At 38.5% G+C, this 15,058-nt stretch overlaps 1 protein-coding gene across 1 annotated transcript in view; it reads right to left on the bottom strand.

Annotated features, from left to right (window-relative positions):
- LOC139124677 (putative ankyrin repeat protein RF_0381) overlaps nt 1–10,941 on the bottom strand; it is a 73,938-nt gene extending 62,997 nt beyond the window's left edge. The window contains exons 1-2 of the mRNA XM_070690799.1: nt 10,912–10,941; nt 9,467–9,568 (exon numbers count right to left, since the gene is read on the bottom strand). Of these exons, the coding sequence (XP_070546900.1) occupies nt 9,467–9,568; nt 10,912–10,941 (132 nt within the window). The remainder of the gene's footprint in view (nt 1–9,466; nt 9,569–10,911) is intronic.
- Nucleotides 10,942–15,058: the final 4,117 nt, after the last annotated feature.

Raw genomic sequence — 15,058 nt, 5'->3', positions numbered from 1 at the left:
AATTCTCACATCATTTAGTCGCTACATCATTTTGAATTATCGAATTCTCGCCACTATGAGAATACGGGTGTAGAAACATACAAAGTGAAACTTTATGAATATAATTGTATTGTAGAAGGCCGAGAACACAGATTTTGAGCTTTGGGACTGCATACTGCCTGTCAAAGAACAAATGACGCATTATTTGAACACTATTAATAGGACTAAGCAGAGCCTATGTGTTATCCTTCTACCAACCAGACACTTCGGTAACTTTCATCCAATGAATGTGGACTATAATCTCCCGCCAAAAACATTATCTGTTGGTGTTCTATTACATTCGTCGCATGCGCTTTCGCGCCTTTATATGTAATTGCTACAGTTGTGTTCCGGTTGACGCCTTTTTTATCTCACGGTGCGTTCAGTAACAAAACTTGTGTGTTCATAGCATGAACAGGTGTCGTTCGCAATTCTTTGTAAAAGTCAGCCAAGAACCTTGATCATAAAAGCCCTTCACGACATTCTTGGTGCCGAGACCAGGATAAGGATGTCTGACAAGGAGCAGCAACAAGTTCAAACCGACCAACTGGCAACGAAATTGTCAAGTTGAAACTAAAGCGTAGGGAACAACGTGCCCGAATGACGAAGCTGTTCAACCGTGCAGAACAACTCAATTCCACATTCACTGCAGCTACGAACAAAAATGAAGCCCACAGGATACTCACAGCATTGAACACTCAACTAACTCGAAATACGAATCTTGACTAAAAAAAAGTCAAAGATTCGTATTACTAACATTAGAACCATTGGACGATATAAAAATGTTAAGAGCCAAAATATTTTCACGTCCCGCCCAATAGACAGAGCGAAACTTTCAAGTCCCTGCCCCTCGACTACCCCTACAATTATCGAATCCCCTCTGAATTCCTCCAGCCCCCTTTTTTGAATGAGGCCTTATCAATGTTTACGATATTTGTCCTCGTCTGAGTCAACATTGAGTATATTTTACCATTCTTATTTTTATTTCTTAATAAATACAAAATACTGTTACATTAGAATCAAGGTAAAATGAAACTATTCAAAAATTTATGTTATAAATATTGAATCGTAAATTATAGAGCATATTCACGTGATACTGTATTGTGATACTGTCAACAGTGACGTTGTAAAGTCATTATCCACACATACTTGTTCGTGAAAACAAATAGACTCTAGCCATGATTTTAGACCCTGCTAAGACAAAATTATGAATAGTACTCTTACATGTGTGTTGGAATTCATCATTTGTTAGGCTAATGAATCATATGTGTCACAACTGATCATACAACTATCAGTACACCGTGAGCAGATTATTATCGGAAATGTAATTCTACATCATTTAGTCGCTACATCAATTTGAATTATCGAATTCTCGACACTATGAGCATATGGGTGTAGAAACATAAAAAGTGAAAGATTATGATATAATTGTATTGTAGAAGGCCGAGAACACAGATTTTGAACTTTGGGACTGCATACTGCCTGTCAAAGAACAAATGACGCATTATTTGAACACTATTAATAGGACTAAGCAGAGCCTATGTGTTATCCTTCTACCAACCAGACACTTCGGTAACTTTCATCCAATGAATGTGGACTATAATCTCCCGCCAAAAACATTATCTGTTGGTGTTCTATTACATTCGTCGCATGCGCTTTCGCGCCTTTATATGTAATTGCTACAGTTGTGTTCCGGTTGACGCCTTTTTTATCTCACGGTGCGTTCAGTAACAAACTTGTGTGTTCATAGCATGAACAGGTGTCGTTCGCAATTCTTTGTAAAAGTCAGCCAAGAACCTTGATCATAAAAGCCCTTCACGACATTTTTGGTGCCGAGACCAGGATAAGGATATCTGACGAGGGCAGCAACCAGTTCAAACGACCAACTGGCAACGAAATTGGCCAAGTTGAAACTAAAGCGTAGGGAACAACGTGCCCAACTGACGAAGCTGTTCAACCGTGCAGAACAACTCAAATCAACATTCACTGCAGCTACGAACAAAAATGAAGCCCACAGGATACTCACAGCATTGAACACTCAACTAACTCAGAAATACGAATCTTTGACTACACCCAACGGATTGGTTCTTCTCAAATTCAGAAATTTTAGAGGCTATGAAGCTTAGAGACAAAACACTTTCACAATTTCGCAAAACGGGTGAGGAAACTTTGTATAAAGAATTTAAACGGCAAAGAAACCGTGTGTGTGAAATGATAACTAGAGCTAATCTGACTTTTATAAATCTAGAAAAAAAAATACATTAACTCCCCTAAACAACTCTGGAAAACTCTACGAAGCTTAGGTACTCCATCGAAAAAGACAGGTACATCAAATTCCGATATTGGTTTGGCCTTTGGGGATGACATCAGTTTTGATAGCTCAAAGGTGACACAAAAGTTTAATGACTTCTTAACATCAGTTGCATCTTCATTACTTCATAAATTATCTGTAAGCAAAGGCCGTTTTGGTCGCAAACATGTTCAAGATTTTTATACTAAACAAAATGCTTCTCAGAATTCTTTTGGGTTATCTGTAGTCGATGAGACTGTTATAACTGATATTATCGGTAAAATTGGTAAGAACAAAGCAGCTGGTTTAGACGGCCTTCCCGCTAGATTTGTAATCGATGGAGCTCAACAAATCAGTGCTCCACTTACACACATTATAACCTGCCTATTCATCATGGAGAAGTGCCATCTGAACTTAAACGTGCTAGAGTGATACCTCTTCACAAAAAGGAGATAAGACCTTCGAAAGAAATTATCGTCCAGTCTCAATTTTGAGTGTGGTCTCCAAAGTTTTAGAAAGAGTAGTTTACAATCAATTTGAACAATATCTTCAGAAGTTTGACATTTTGTATGAATTTCAATCTGGTTTTCGGCCTGGGTTTTCTACGGACACCTGTCTGATCCACCTTACTGACTATATTAGGTCAAATATGGATAAAGGGGAGCTAACAGGCATGGTTTTGATAGATCTTCAGAAAGCCTTTGATACGGTTGACCATGCAATACTGTTGGAAAAGCTTGATGCATGTGGCATGAATAAGAGTCAGTACGGTGGCTCAAGTCATATCTGTCTGGTAGAACTCAGGCCGTGAACGTGAACGGTACTCTTTCTAATAAAACTCAGTTGATTGTGGAGTACCACAAGGCTCTATACTGGGGCCTTTACTTTTTTCAATGTATGTAAACGATATGCAATCAGCGGTGTCATGCAAACTGCTCTTATATGCTGATGATTCAGCTCTCTTGTGTCTGGCAGAGATGTTTAACATATTCAAACAAAACTTAGTAAGGAATTGGGTTATCTCAATGAATGGCTAATTGATAATAAATTGTCTCTTCATGTCGGTAAAACAGAATCTATCCTGTTTGGTTCTAGTCGAAAATTAAAACAGTGTTCGGAAATGCAGGTTCTGTGTGGGGATGTCAACATCGCTGCAAAACAGTGTGTGCAATATCTTGGTACTGACTTGGATCAATCCTTGTCTGGTGAAACAGTAGCATCTAAGGTTATTAAAAAGACATGTTCTCGTCTCAAGTTTTTATATCGTAATAAGAAGTTTTTAGATTTTCATACGAGAAAACTGTTGGCTAACTGTTTGATACAATGCCATTTTGATTATGCAAGCTCTTACTGGTATAGTGCCTTGACTTTAAAAAGCAAACAAAAACTTCAAACTTCCCAAAATAAAGTTATACGGTTTGCCCTTGGTATGTCAGCAAGAGCACACCTTGAATCGGTTCACTTCAAACAAATGGGATGGCTACCTGTTAGCCACAGAGTCGCATATATAAAACTCAATCATGTTCATAGAGTTACATTAGGATTAGCACCGAAATATTTGTCTGATAATTTTGTTTTTAACAGTCATGTCCATAGAACGAGATCCGGGCCCTATTCTATTTTTATTCAAGGTGGGGCTCGGTTTTATCAGAATAGTTTTGTATATACAGCTAGTGTTGAATGGAACAAAGTTCCAAGAAATATACAGAGTATTACTTCAAATTCTCTGTTTAAAAGAAAGTTAAAGAAGTATTTTTATGAAGCAATGATTCAACGTGAGCAAAATGATTTTGTTTTTTATTAATTGTTGTCGTGCCGATTTGCTTGTGATTTTATTTTTCGTGGGACCACAGTGGAAATAAGTTTTAACTTTTCTGTGTTATCCCAGCACTTCTGTCTTTGTCTTTTTTCTTGTTTGTACTGTATGGTTATTTTAAGTGCTAATAATCAATCAATCAATCAATCAATCAATCAAAAAAAAAACAAACAAAAAAAGCCGTCATTCCCATGTCGATCGGCGATCGGAAACCTATCAACGCCACCGTGCTGTTCGACGAAGGTCCAACAGAACTTATCACGCAGCGATTTGCTGACAAACTCAACTTGAAATCGGACACTCATGAGAACGTGAGCCTGTCAACATTCGGGGACAATTCGAAACAAATTCATTCCATGAAAAGTGCAATGGTAACTTTGTACGAACAGAATGGGCATACCAGTACTGTCAACGCCCTGATAATTGCCGAGATTTTGTCCAACCTATCTAACAACCTTTCAACAGAAATACTCAACGCAGACTATCTACGGGGATTAAAGCATGCCCACCCTGTTTCCAATATTAAAACTATGGAAATTGATGTACTCATCGGAGCTGATCAATTTGGAACTTTGTGCGGAACCATATCGTGCGCGCGGCAGGTCCAACTGCAATATCATCCAAGTTCGGCTATTTACTGTCCGGTCCCACTGGAAAGCGCGGGAAATCGGACTCTAACATTAATATTCACAACGTGAACATAGGAACACTCACTGACGAAGACATCCGAAACTGGTGGAATTTAGAGCTCATCGGAGTGAAGGCAAACTCGCAAAATAATGATAATACCGACTTCGAAACATATCGGGACACTCATCTACGTATTTAAAATAGTAAATACATTGCCCGTTTGACCATTAGGAAAAACTGATCATCCGCCACTGCCTTAAAACTATGCGGCAACTGAAAATCGCACGCGAGCTATGGTTCGCCGTTTAACCTCTGACTTAACGAAGAGATATGACGATATCATCGCCGATCAACTGCGCCAAGACTTTGTAGAGAAGATTCAAGATGACAATGAAACTGAAGGACATTATTTGCCGCATTGAGCTGTCAAGAAGGAACCAGTTACCACCAATACGCATTGTGTACGACTGCAGTAGCAAACAAAATGCTGACTCGGCAAGTCTAAACGAGTGTCTTCAAACTGGGCCATCATTAATCAATGATTTACCTGCCATATTGCTACGATTTCGCACTTAACCGAGTCGCTTTCGTCAGTGACATTCAAAAGTGTTCTTAAACATACGTCTAGAGAAGGACAAGCGTCAATACACCAAATTTCTTTGGTTGTCAGACATTCGTGATCCCGAAAGTCCATTTGATGTTTATCAATTCAAATCTGTCTTGTTTGTGGCGGCTTGTTCCCCATTCATGCTCAACGCTGTAATCAAGACCCACTTGGAAAGTAATGCCTCCATACTGACAGCTGATGACCTTAAGTTAGAACGCACCTCGGGGACAGAAATTCGGGCCTTCAATTTTATCATTTTCTTCTGACCTACCACTTGTGGGGGCTCATTTTGAAGCTCTTAGCGAAAGAAAAGTTTTCACCGTCTTAGTTTTTTGAAAATCGAAAATTTATTTTTTCCCATAGAGTTAACACAGGGATGGCGGCCATTTTGAATTTCAAATATCGAGAAATCGCAAGTTATTTGTCTCTCTAGTACCAAAGTTTGTACGGTGACCCTGATTTTTATTCTTGCTTTGGTAAGAGAATGGTTCAAAGTTTCACTGAGGAAAATATGAGCAAAAGTTTAAGTCTTTCACTTTCGAGGTGCATATTACCTTAAACATAATATTTTATGTTGACAACGTGATAGAAGTCTGATGAGAAGGCCGTGTAATTGCTACAGTTGTGTTCCGGTTGGCGCCTTTTTATCTCACGATGCGTTCATTAATAAAACTTGTGTTTTCATAGCATGAACTGCTGTCGTTCGCAGTTCTTTGTCAAAGTCAGACAAGAACCTTGAACATAACTTAAAATCCCATCACGACACTTGCCCCGGTTCAACGTTGACGGTCAGCTTTACAAGCAAACCAAGACGACCAATCCTGCTGTCCGATACTGCCACCAAATTGACTCATTTCTCAAAGGATATTTATATTGCCTACAAATAGCAAGAGCCGCGGAGCAAACGACAGTAATGGCGGAATTATTTTCGTCTCGTTTGTACCTCCATTGTCATGCAGACTTGCCCAAAATCTGTGGACAATGAGCAATAAGAAAAGTACAAGTGGTTTGCAGCAGAAACCTACTTAGTCCGAACAAAAGCGTAGGTGAATTTGTCCTCGTGGAGCGAGGCCGTTTGTCCAGTTTATATCCGATACTCTAAAGCGTTGTATGAGACTTCGGATTAGCTGTGTTCATATAGGCGTTATATTGTCTGTAAATTGCTCAGAAAATGGGAAACAAGGGAACCCTATTAGCATTAGAGAAGGACTGACTTACATATACCGCTATCTAGAGATGTTTGCTCTCATGCACTTGTAGGCGATCAATTATTTCTCTAAATCTGTCCGATATATATGGTTATAACAGACGCATGCTCAGTATAGCCCTAGACATGAAGATCAGTCGCTCGAGGGCGCTCCTTACGCCCCGTTACAACTGACGCGGTCTGTTACGTATCTGTCGGTATTCATAAGTAAAAACTTAAATTCGTTATCACCAGTGAAATTCTTGGAATAAAATAATTTATTTCGACCATGCTGTGAATGATGAAATGACATGTGAGAAGCACGGTCACTCCACAAAACGGACCCCCATCTCCGTCGCGTCGCCACGACACGACGTACTACTATCTGGACTGGCTTTGCGTTGCAGCCATGGCGGATATGACATCAAACGGACTCTTCTATTAGGGGCCGTATACTAACAATATTGCAATAACATTTGGTTTTACGTGTAGTACCGTCACTTGAACTTCAATTCTACATTATTTTATCATTCTTTATTGTTTCCTTTCATCAAAAGTTATGGCTTTGTACACCTTCCTGATATTCACACCCGCCCTTACAACAATATTCTTCTCATCTAGCCTACATATACATGAATCATCTACATGTACCATCGCACATTGCGATCGCGATCGACACAATATTGAAATACATGCATGTGACGCTATTTTGTGTGTCATTTGTTGAAAATTCCATCTATTTTCGAAATTATTACATAGGTATCGAGGAATAGAATGGTTTTAATGCGTAGGGCATTGAGGACACCGATATATTCGCAACATGGAGTGGGCAGCAGTCTCATTCAGATAACAGAGTATCACATTACAGTCATACCATGTATGCACGCAAGAATGTTCATGCACACATGCACTAAAAAGAGATGATCAGTATCTCGTCATGTTATTTTATTCATAACTTTCGTTAACTCAATTAATTTAAGCAAATATCTTCATCATGATGCGAGGTGCAATTTTTCCTCACATCTTGCAATTGGAGAGCTGGCGGTGAAAAAATGAACTTCACAAAACTTAACAAGTAAAATTATCTGGTCAGACTAATTCCTACCACATGTGAATGTTTGTATCTACAGTGTTATAATTTGTGTTGACATACTAGGGACTGCAATCGCAGTTGATTGACAGTGTTCCCATGGCCACCATACTTATTATGCAGAGATAGGACTTAGTTTAATAAATATTCAACAGCACTCTGTATGAACTTCCCGCATTGTAGCGATGAGACACAGCTATAGGCGTAACTAAATTGCTTTGATCTTCCCGTTTCATGCGACAGACCGTGTCCAGTCGTAAGAGGAGGGGAGCGAAAGGAGATATCTTCAGCGACGAATCTTTCTGTCTAGTATAGCCCATCACTTCTATAAATGATTTTATGCTGTAAATAGGAGTGATTTTTCTAAATTCATAATGAATGAAACTCTGTAATTTGTCTAAAACTGTCTGGTTTAAACAGAGTTTTAGAGTTTCTAAAATGCTGTGATACCTTTTGTAAAATTTGTAATTTTTGGATATATCAAATTTAAAAAGGGAGCACTTAATATTCATTAATAGGCAGTTTGTTTTGTTAAGACTGATAATGTGTGCTATTTAGCTCTCTCACTGACTCCATTTGTACACGAAAGGGGCATTGAAACACCTAAACAGTTAATATACCAAACCAATACCCTGAAGTTAGATTTTCTACTTGAATTGTCTTCATCTACGAAACTCAGTCTTCCAATGCCCGTGCAATTCCATGCACGCCCTGCCACACCAACCAGTATAACAATAGTTTTTGAAGGTTTTTATCTATAGATTCAACGAAATGCTTCGTTTGATATGACATTTAAATGTTGCAGTTTCTATTAAATTGACGAATTTATATCTATTTAGGTCCGATTTCTCGGGCTCAATGGCTCCCTGTAAAGATATGCTTACTCGTGGCAGACAAGATCATCGTTTGCTGCTATAACGGTTTATGAAAATAGCTTCACGAAGTCTATTAACCGCATTTATATATCTTTAGGGACCGTGGATAAAGCATGCGTTCGGCCTCAAATCACCACCCTACCCCCTACCCCCAAAAAACGAAATTTGGAAGTGCAAAAATCCAACCATGCATCATTCTTTATCAGCATACCATACAATTTGTAATAACTAATTACGTCGATATTAAATCACGAATACGCTACTACCCCATACCCTCTCTAAAATCAATCCTTTTTCAGCACACACTCGACAAGAAAGGCAACCAATAGAATGGACTGAATTGAAACAGTATATCCAAAAACGAATTTACTTACAGCTGTAACGAATTGAAACACACGTATGTAAGAAGAATGCTGGTGTAGCGCTGGTGCCCCACTGTAATGGCCTGATACACGCCAAACAATATAGCAGTATTTTGCGATACATAAAACGTATAGCGAGATGTTGCGATATAATAACTTGTATTGCGATTTTTGCGCACTGTAATCGAAATACAGCCAAACCCCCTTCCCCTTAAGTGCAGAAGTTGTGTTTGCCGTGCGTGTGCTTAAATTATCCGCGGCCCCTTACAGAAGTGTGTCGATGTACTCTAAGTATCAATCGTGTATTTGAAATTTCAATAACCATTACATTTTTGGATAAAATTTAATAGCAAGAACGAATACGAGTATGGATAAGTTCTTCATCTTCCTTACTCACTCACGTTGCACAAGCAAGGTAATGAAAGAAGAAATGAAAATTGTTTAGTTTTCTAAATTAATTTATAAATGATAATTGCAATGTAGGATATCGGCCTTAACACATCAAAGCTATTTTTAAATACTTTTTTTGGGGATTTCACTGAAATAGTTTTGTAGATATTTACAACATGAAACAGATATTCATAATACTTACCCCATAATATCCATAATAACCTCTACCATTGACATCACATCGAGCATCAATCAAGGACTGAACTCTCTGAAGATCACCTCGTTTTGCTGCACCAATGAGATCCTGTCATAGTAAATAATTAGTTATAGCCTGCTATACTGAGATTTCGGAACGGCGTGTAGGATAAAAAAAAACAACTATATAATGAATTTAAACAAAGTTCAGTACCAAGTACAGGGGATTTGTTTACATTTTACATACAATTTAGTGAGTTGTATATCTTACAGCACGTACATTGACGGGTACATGCAGACATTTGTTTGATGCGCAATACACGGTTACTATATGTGTCATATACGTTTCTTCGCTCTTATTTTTTCAATTCATTGTCAAGAACGGCAGTACGAAGGACAACAAAGCTGACGCAATGTGGTCACTTGATCACGTCAACGGTGTCTTCTTGTGAATTTGAAAATTAAGGGGAACACCTCAAAAAACTCAACAGAAAACAAATATCCAATCGCTGCATCTATGAGAAACTGTAATAGTAGGCAATAAGTTATATCCTGCTAATCCCAGATTCCTGTAATGGTAAACAATTAGTTATATCCTGCTAAGCTCAGATTCCGAAACTGCATGTGGGATGATAAACAAACATTTAAAAGAATTTCAACAAATTTCAGTACCAAGCGCAGGGCTTGGTTACCTTTATACACACAATTTAGTGATTTGTATATTATCATCTTACAGCACGTATTTTAACGGGTATGCAGATCTAGAAAATTGTCTGATACGCAATACACAGAACTTATATGTGTCGTATACCCATCTTTGTTCCGATTTTTCATTAATTGCCAAGGGCAGCAGTACGAAGGACAGCAAAGCTGACACAAGATGGACATTTGGTCACTTCCCTGTGATTTTGAACAATAATTGAACCATTGACCACCGAGGGTCTATGATTGAACTTATCAAATAACTCAACTAATAACGATTATAGACTATTGGAATACCGATACGCGAGGACCATGGTGAATAACGTTTCTCACCTTTTATTACCATATAGAAGCATTATGATTAAATGATCGTGATTAAATGCGTGCATGAACCCATTATCTAAAAAACGCTGAACATTTCCACCACGGACTGTGAACTTTTCACATCTAGGACAGCGATGACCATGGTTAAGAAGGAGCGTGCATATACCTTCTGATGCGCGAGACAAAGTTGTTTTTCTTTCTATTGTTTTCTAGAAAGCCGTGTTAATACGATTTAGTCACATGTAGTTGAATGGAGACAGATGAGCCTTCCAGTCTGACAGATTTATTGTATAATGTGATAACTTTGACCAAGTAACATTGCATGCCCGTCAAACTAGAGTGACATAGCGCAGTTGAATGAACGCTCTTTACGTGTTACATACTATGGACGTAAAATCGTGCGAAAGAATCGTACAGTCAACTAACCTGGGGATTCCTACGTTTGCTGGCAGCCATGCTGATGCCATAGACAAGACCAGGAGATCATCAAACTTCCTTACTGGCGTTCACCTTCTCGACGTCCCGGCAGTCTGTCGAAACAAATATGGTGTTAGTCAAGGGGTCTCGTGACCGACGATACGCTTTTAACCGGTCAATGATTAACTTCTGGTCTCCTATTTCAATATAACAACAATAAACAATATTTTTCTCACCTTGTCAGTGTTTGTGATAGCATACTATTCCTTAACGTAAGTTATCTTCGCAGCAGCAAACATTGAGCAATAGAAATAATTCCAAAAAGTAATATCATGTTTTGCTATGAATACGTACATGGAAAAGACAAAAAGAGGAACATTCTATGTGAAACTATAAGTTCATTGACAAGTATTGCGGTTTTCAACACAGATAAAGCAGTATTGTAGATCAAGTGGTATATTCTTATGGTGGAAGTGACACAAGTACCGTACGATCTGTTACATTCAGATATCTAGGTACTCTGGTGAACAGAAGTGGGCCATCGAACGCAAAAAATGTATACGTGGTCAACTTGATAACACTTGACCATTGTCTGAGAGGTCACAGTAAGGACATATTTGTGTTGATTTGCAATGTACTAACATATCACTCCCCTACCTGGAGGTCACCTGATATATGACGTTATTTAATTAGAACTGTCTAAAATCAACTGCACTTGTGCCCTTGACTCGATATTGGTAGTGTCAAATTGGCATAACTATACAGCTCACTCTTACATAAAATGCACTATCGGCCTTATACACTTGTAAACTGTGTTTATATTGAATTTCAACAAGCTGTTAAGGAACTATTTGTCAAGACTAAGAGATGAAATAGATGTCACCTATTTCGCCACCCTATCTTCATGGGCCCGAAGCATGCAATCGAATCTTCCTCTGAAGTAGTGTTGTACGATTATGAAGACCAAACCCAGCAAACTTCAAACAGCAGCTGGCTGGCTGTTGATATCAAATGACTTGTGGTTTAGACCTATGGACATTGGTGCACCACCAAGTTCCTTTCAGAAATATTATTTCCTTCACATGTGTTTCTAATTGTAATACATGGAAAAGAAAGTTATAAAACGTACATCCTTTTTATGAATCATTATAATGCGTTTCTGTGTATTGCTAATGGAGGTCGAAGCGAAGTAAGCACAGACACTCGCTTCAGCCTGTGTATGGACCTGTAATTGCGGCATAGCAATCACAGGATTGTAAATAGAGTACGTTGGAGCCACGCGTTGTGAGGGTAATTTTACAACCGATTGAAACTGTATCACTGAGATGTCATCAAGAATATTAGCTAATTATCGACAAAAATGAAATATACAGACAGTATAGAGAATTAGTGTAAAAGGAGGCGAGAGCAGAAGTCTTTGGCGCATGAACGTTCGCAGACGCAAGCCATGTCGATCGTAGACGTCGAACCACAACATTTATTATGAAATGACCGTAGCGTCACACGCAGTGAACAATTACCGTTAACACGATTCACGATGTCACGCTAAACTTAATTTCAATAGTCTTTTGTCAATTTTACTTTGTGCTTTTATGACATAGAGCTTGATCACTTGGCTAAACTTTAGGGTTGTGCTTTTGAAAATCGAATCGGCAAATTGATTTTCGATTTTTCCCCCGTAAACAGATATGAAAATCTGATAGTAGCATGATGATTGCAAAGATTATTACGGCATAACTTAATGCCTTTGCATATTCTCCATCACCAACAGTTATTTTCATGGTAAACCATAGCAATTACAGGGTTGTAAATCGTGTACATGGGAGCCAAGTCTTTATGAGGGTAAGCCTGTTGTAATTTGACAACCGATTGAAATTGTATCAGTCAGATTTTATCAAGAATATTAGTTAATTATGGATTAAAATGAAATATGCAGACAGCATAGGGTATCAGTGTAAATAGGAGGCGAGAGCAGAAGTCTTTGGTGGATGAAGGTTCGCAGACGCAACCATGGCGATCGTCGACGTTCATACACTACAGTTATTGTTGAAATGACCGTGGCGCCACACGCATTGAACAATTAACGTTGACACAATCCACGATGTCACGCTAAAATTAATTGCAATAGTCTTTTGGTAAATTTTTCTGTGCTTTTATGATAAAGGGTTTCATCGCTCGGCTACACTTTAGCGCTGTTGAAAATAGAATCAACAACTGATTTTCGATTTTTTCACCATAAAAAATATGGAAATCTGATCATAACATGATGATTAAAAAGCTTAACATACGGCATGACTGTTCGCCTTTGCATGTTTTCCATCACCGATTGGTAATTTCCCGGAAAATAAAACTTATTGCTGAAGAAACATGAAATCGCCCAGGAAAGTAATCTTACGTCTTTTTCTCCAAGAATTGTGCATGCTTCTAGACGTTCGAATTCCAGATGCCGAATTTGCTATATCAGAAAGGACGCTGCAGCCGGATTAGGGAAAACTTGAAGTAGGTACAGCATTGTACCCCATTTTGCAACATGATAAAAAGCCTGTGTTGGTACCAGAAAATTTAACCACAAGATTACAATTTCAATGGAAAACAAAAGTCTATCACATCTCCATAGTCCTCTTACAGGCTAGAACAAAGGCGGATCCCAGGGATCGCGAACAGTGACTTTCAAACACTTCAAAGTTATTTATATCGTCTGCTTTGCGTTTGACCTTCTGAGTACTTTTTGCTCTGTGTCCGAGAGTTACATGGAATATGATTGTGACCTCCTGAATAAATACTAATTTAGAAAATGCGATTTAGTAGATTTATCTTAACTTTATTAATGACCACGATGTAGTGGTGATAAGGTAGAAACATAGTGTCAATCTCGTCCACTGTACGCGTGCGCAAATCCACTACCCTCTTATCAATGCGTCAAAACCTTGCTGAAATGACTTTATGTTACACACACAACCACTTCAACCAAGTCAATGTCAGCTTCTGACCTTAACAATTGAAGTAACTGAGGAGAGCACACGATATTCCGCTGTCATAGAAAGGATAATTCTGCAGAAGGCTTACCCCAGCAAGGTATTCAACAAAACATTGACACAGTTTAAAATTAGCAGAGCGGTATTTACTTAGTCATACATGTGCTGACAATACGCCTTTTGATAACCTCAACGCAAGCCTACTAAATACCTTGGATGTTAAAAGCGGGCATTGTTCCAATTGTGATATATTGATAACGACACGACGTTGAGCCGATAAGCAGAACTGTTTATGACTTTATTTGAATGGACTATGTCAGAAGCACTTAAACATTTTCAAACACTGCGAGTCGACAAAGTCGATAAGACTGAAAAATATCAATTGCTTTAATCGTGGACTAATCGCAGCTTTTACGTATTGAAGATCGTAAATGGGTCTGGAGTAAAGATGCAACGGGATTCCTAGGTTGAAAGTTCGGCCGAAATGTGTTTCTTGTGACCTTCCTCGTATATCCAGTAGCTGGGCCTTTACAAGTGATAATGTAAAGTGTTTGATTCTTTGATGATACTATTATTAAAATGCATAATGTCAACATGGTCTAAAACTGGAAAAGAAAGAAAAATAAAAATTAAGAAAAAAATGTAAAACTCAATGTCACCTTTGATCACGGAATACCCTCATTTCAGTGAGAAAAAAGCCTGACAAGGCGCTGCTTTAAACCGAATGTACATGTACTCAGGACTAGAATATCTGTAGATGTCAAATATCACCGACTGCTTATATATTTTTTATATAAATTTATATCTACATTCTCAGATATTCAGATGGAAAATCATACCAAAGGACGGGATGTAAACGCTTTTGGCGACTATTTCCCGCTAAGATTCGGATAAAAGAAGGAATTCCCACAACTTACAATTCTCCAACTCATCGCAAAATCTCTCCAAACCAGGAATAGACTGACACAAGCTCCATCCTTGAAACCTCTAGACACATGATAGAGATTCACCCAAATACCTGTCCGCAAGGATTTCTTATGTTGACCTCTAGAAAAGCAAGTTTAGATGACTGACTTGTGTTAAACCGAGACATGTCGCCCCAGCGCCCTCAGTACTTTGTACCGCCGGCGTAAAGTGTATTTCAAAACTAATGCCATTTGAAAGAAAGCAGCAAAAAGTCA

This window comes from Ptychodera flava (assembly GCF_041260155.1).
Source record: "Ptychodera flava strain L36383 chromosome 23 unlocalized genomic scaffold, AS_Pfla_20210202 Scaffold_24__1_contigs__length_23054250_pilon, whole genome shotgun sequence".
Taxonomy (NCBI): domain Eukaryota; kingdom Metazoa; phylum Hemichordata; class Enteropneusta; family Ptychoderidae; genus Ptychodera; species Ptychodera flava.
Note: the sequence above shows the minus strand (reverse complement) of the source record. Positions and strands in the feature narration are given on the sequence as shown.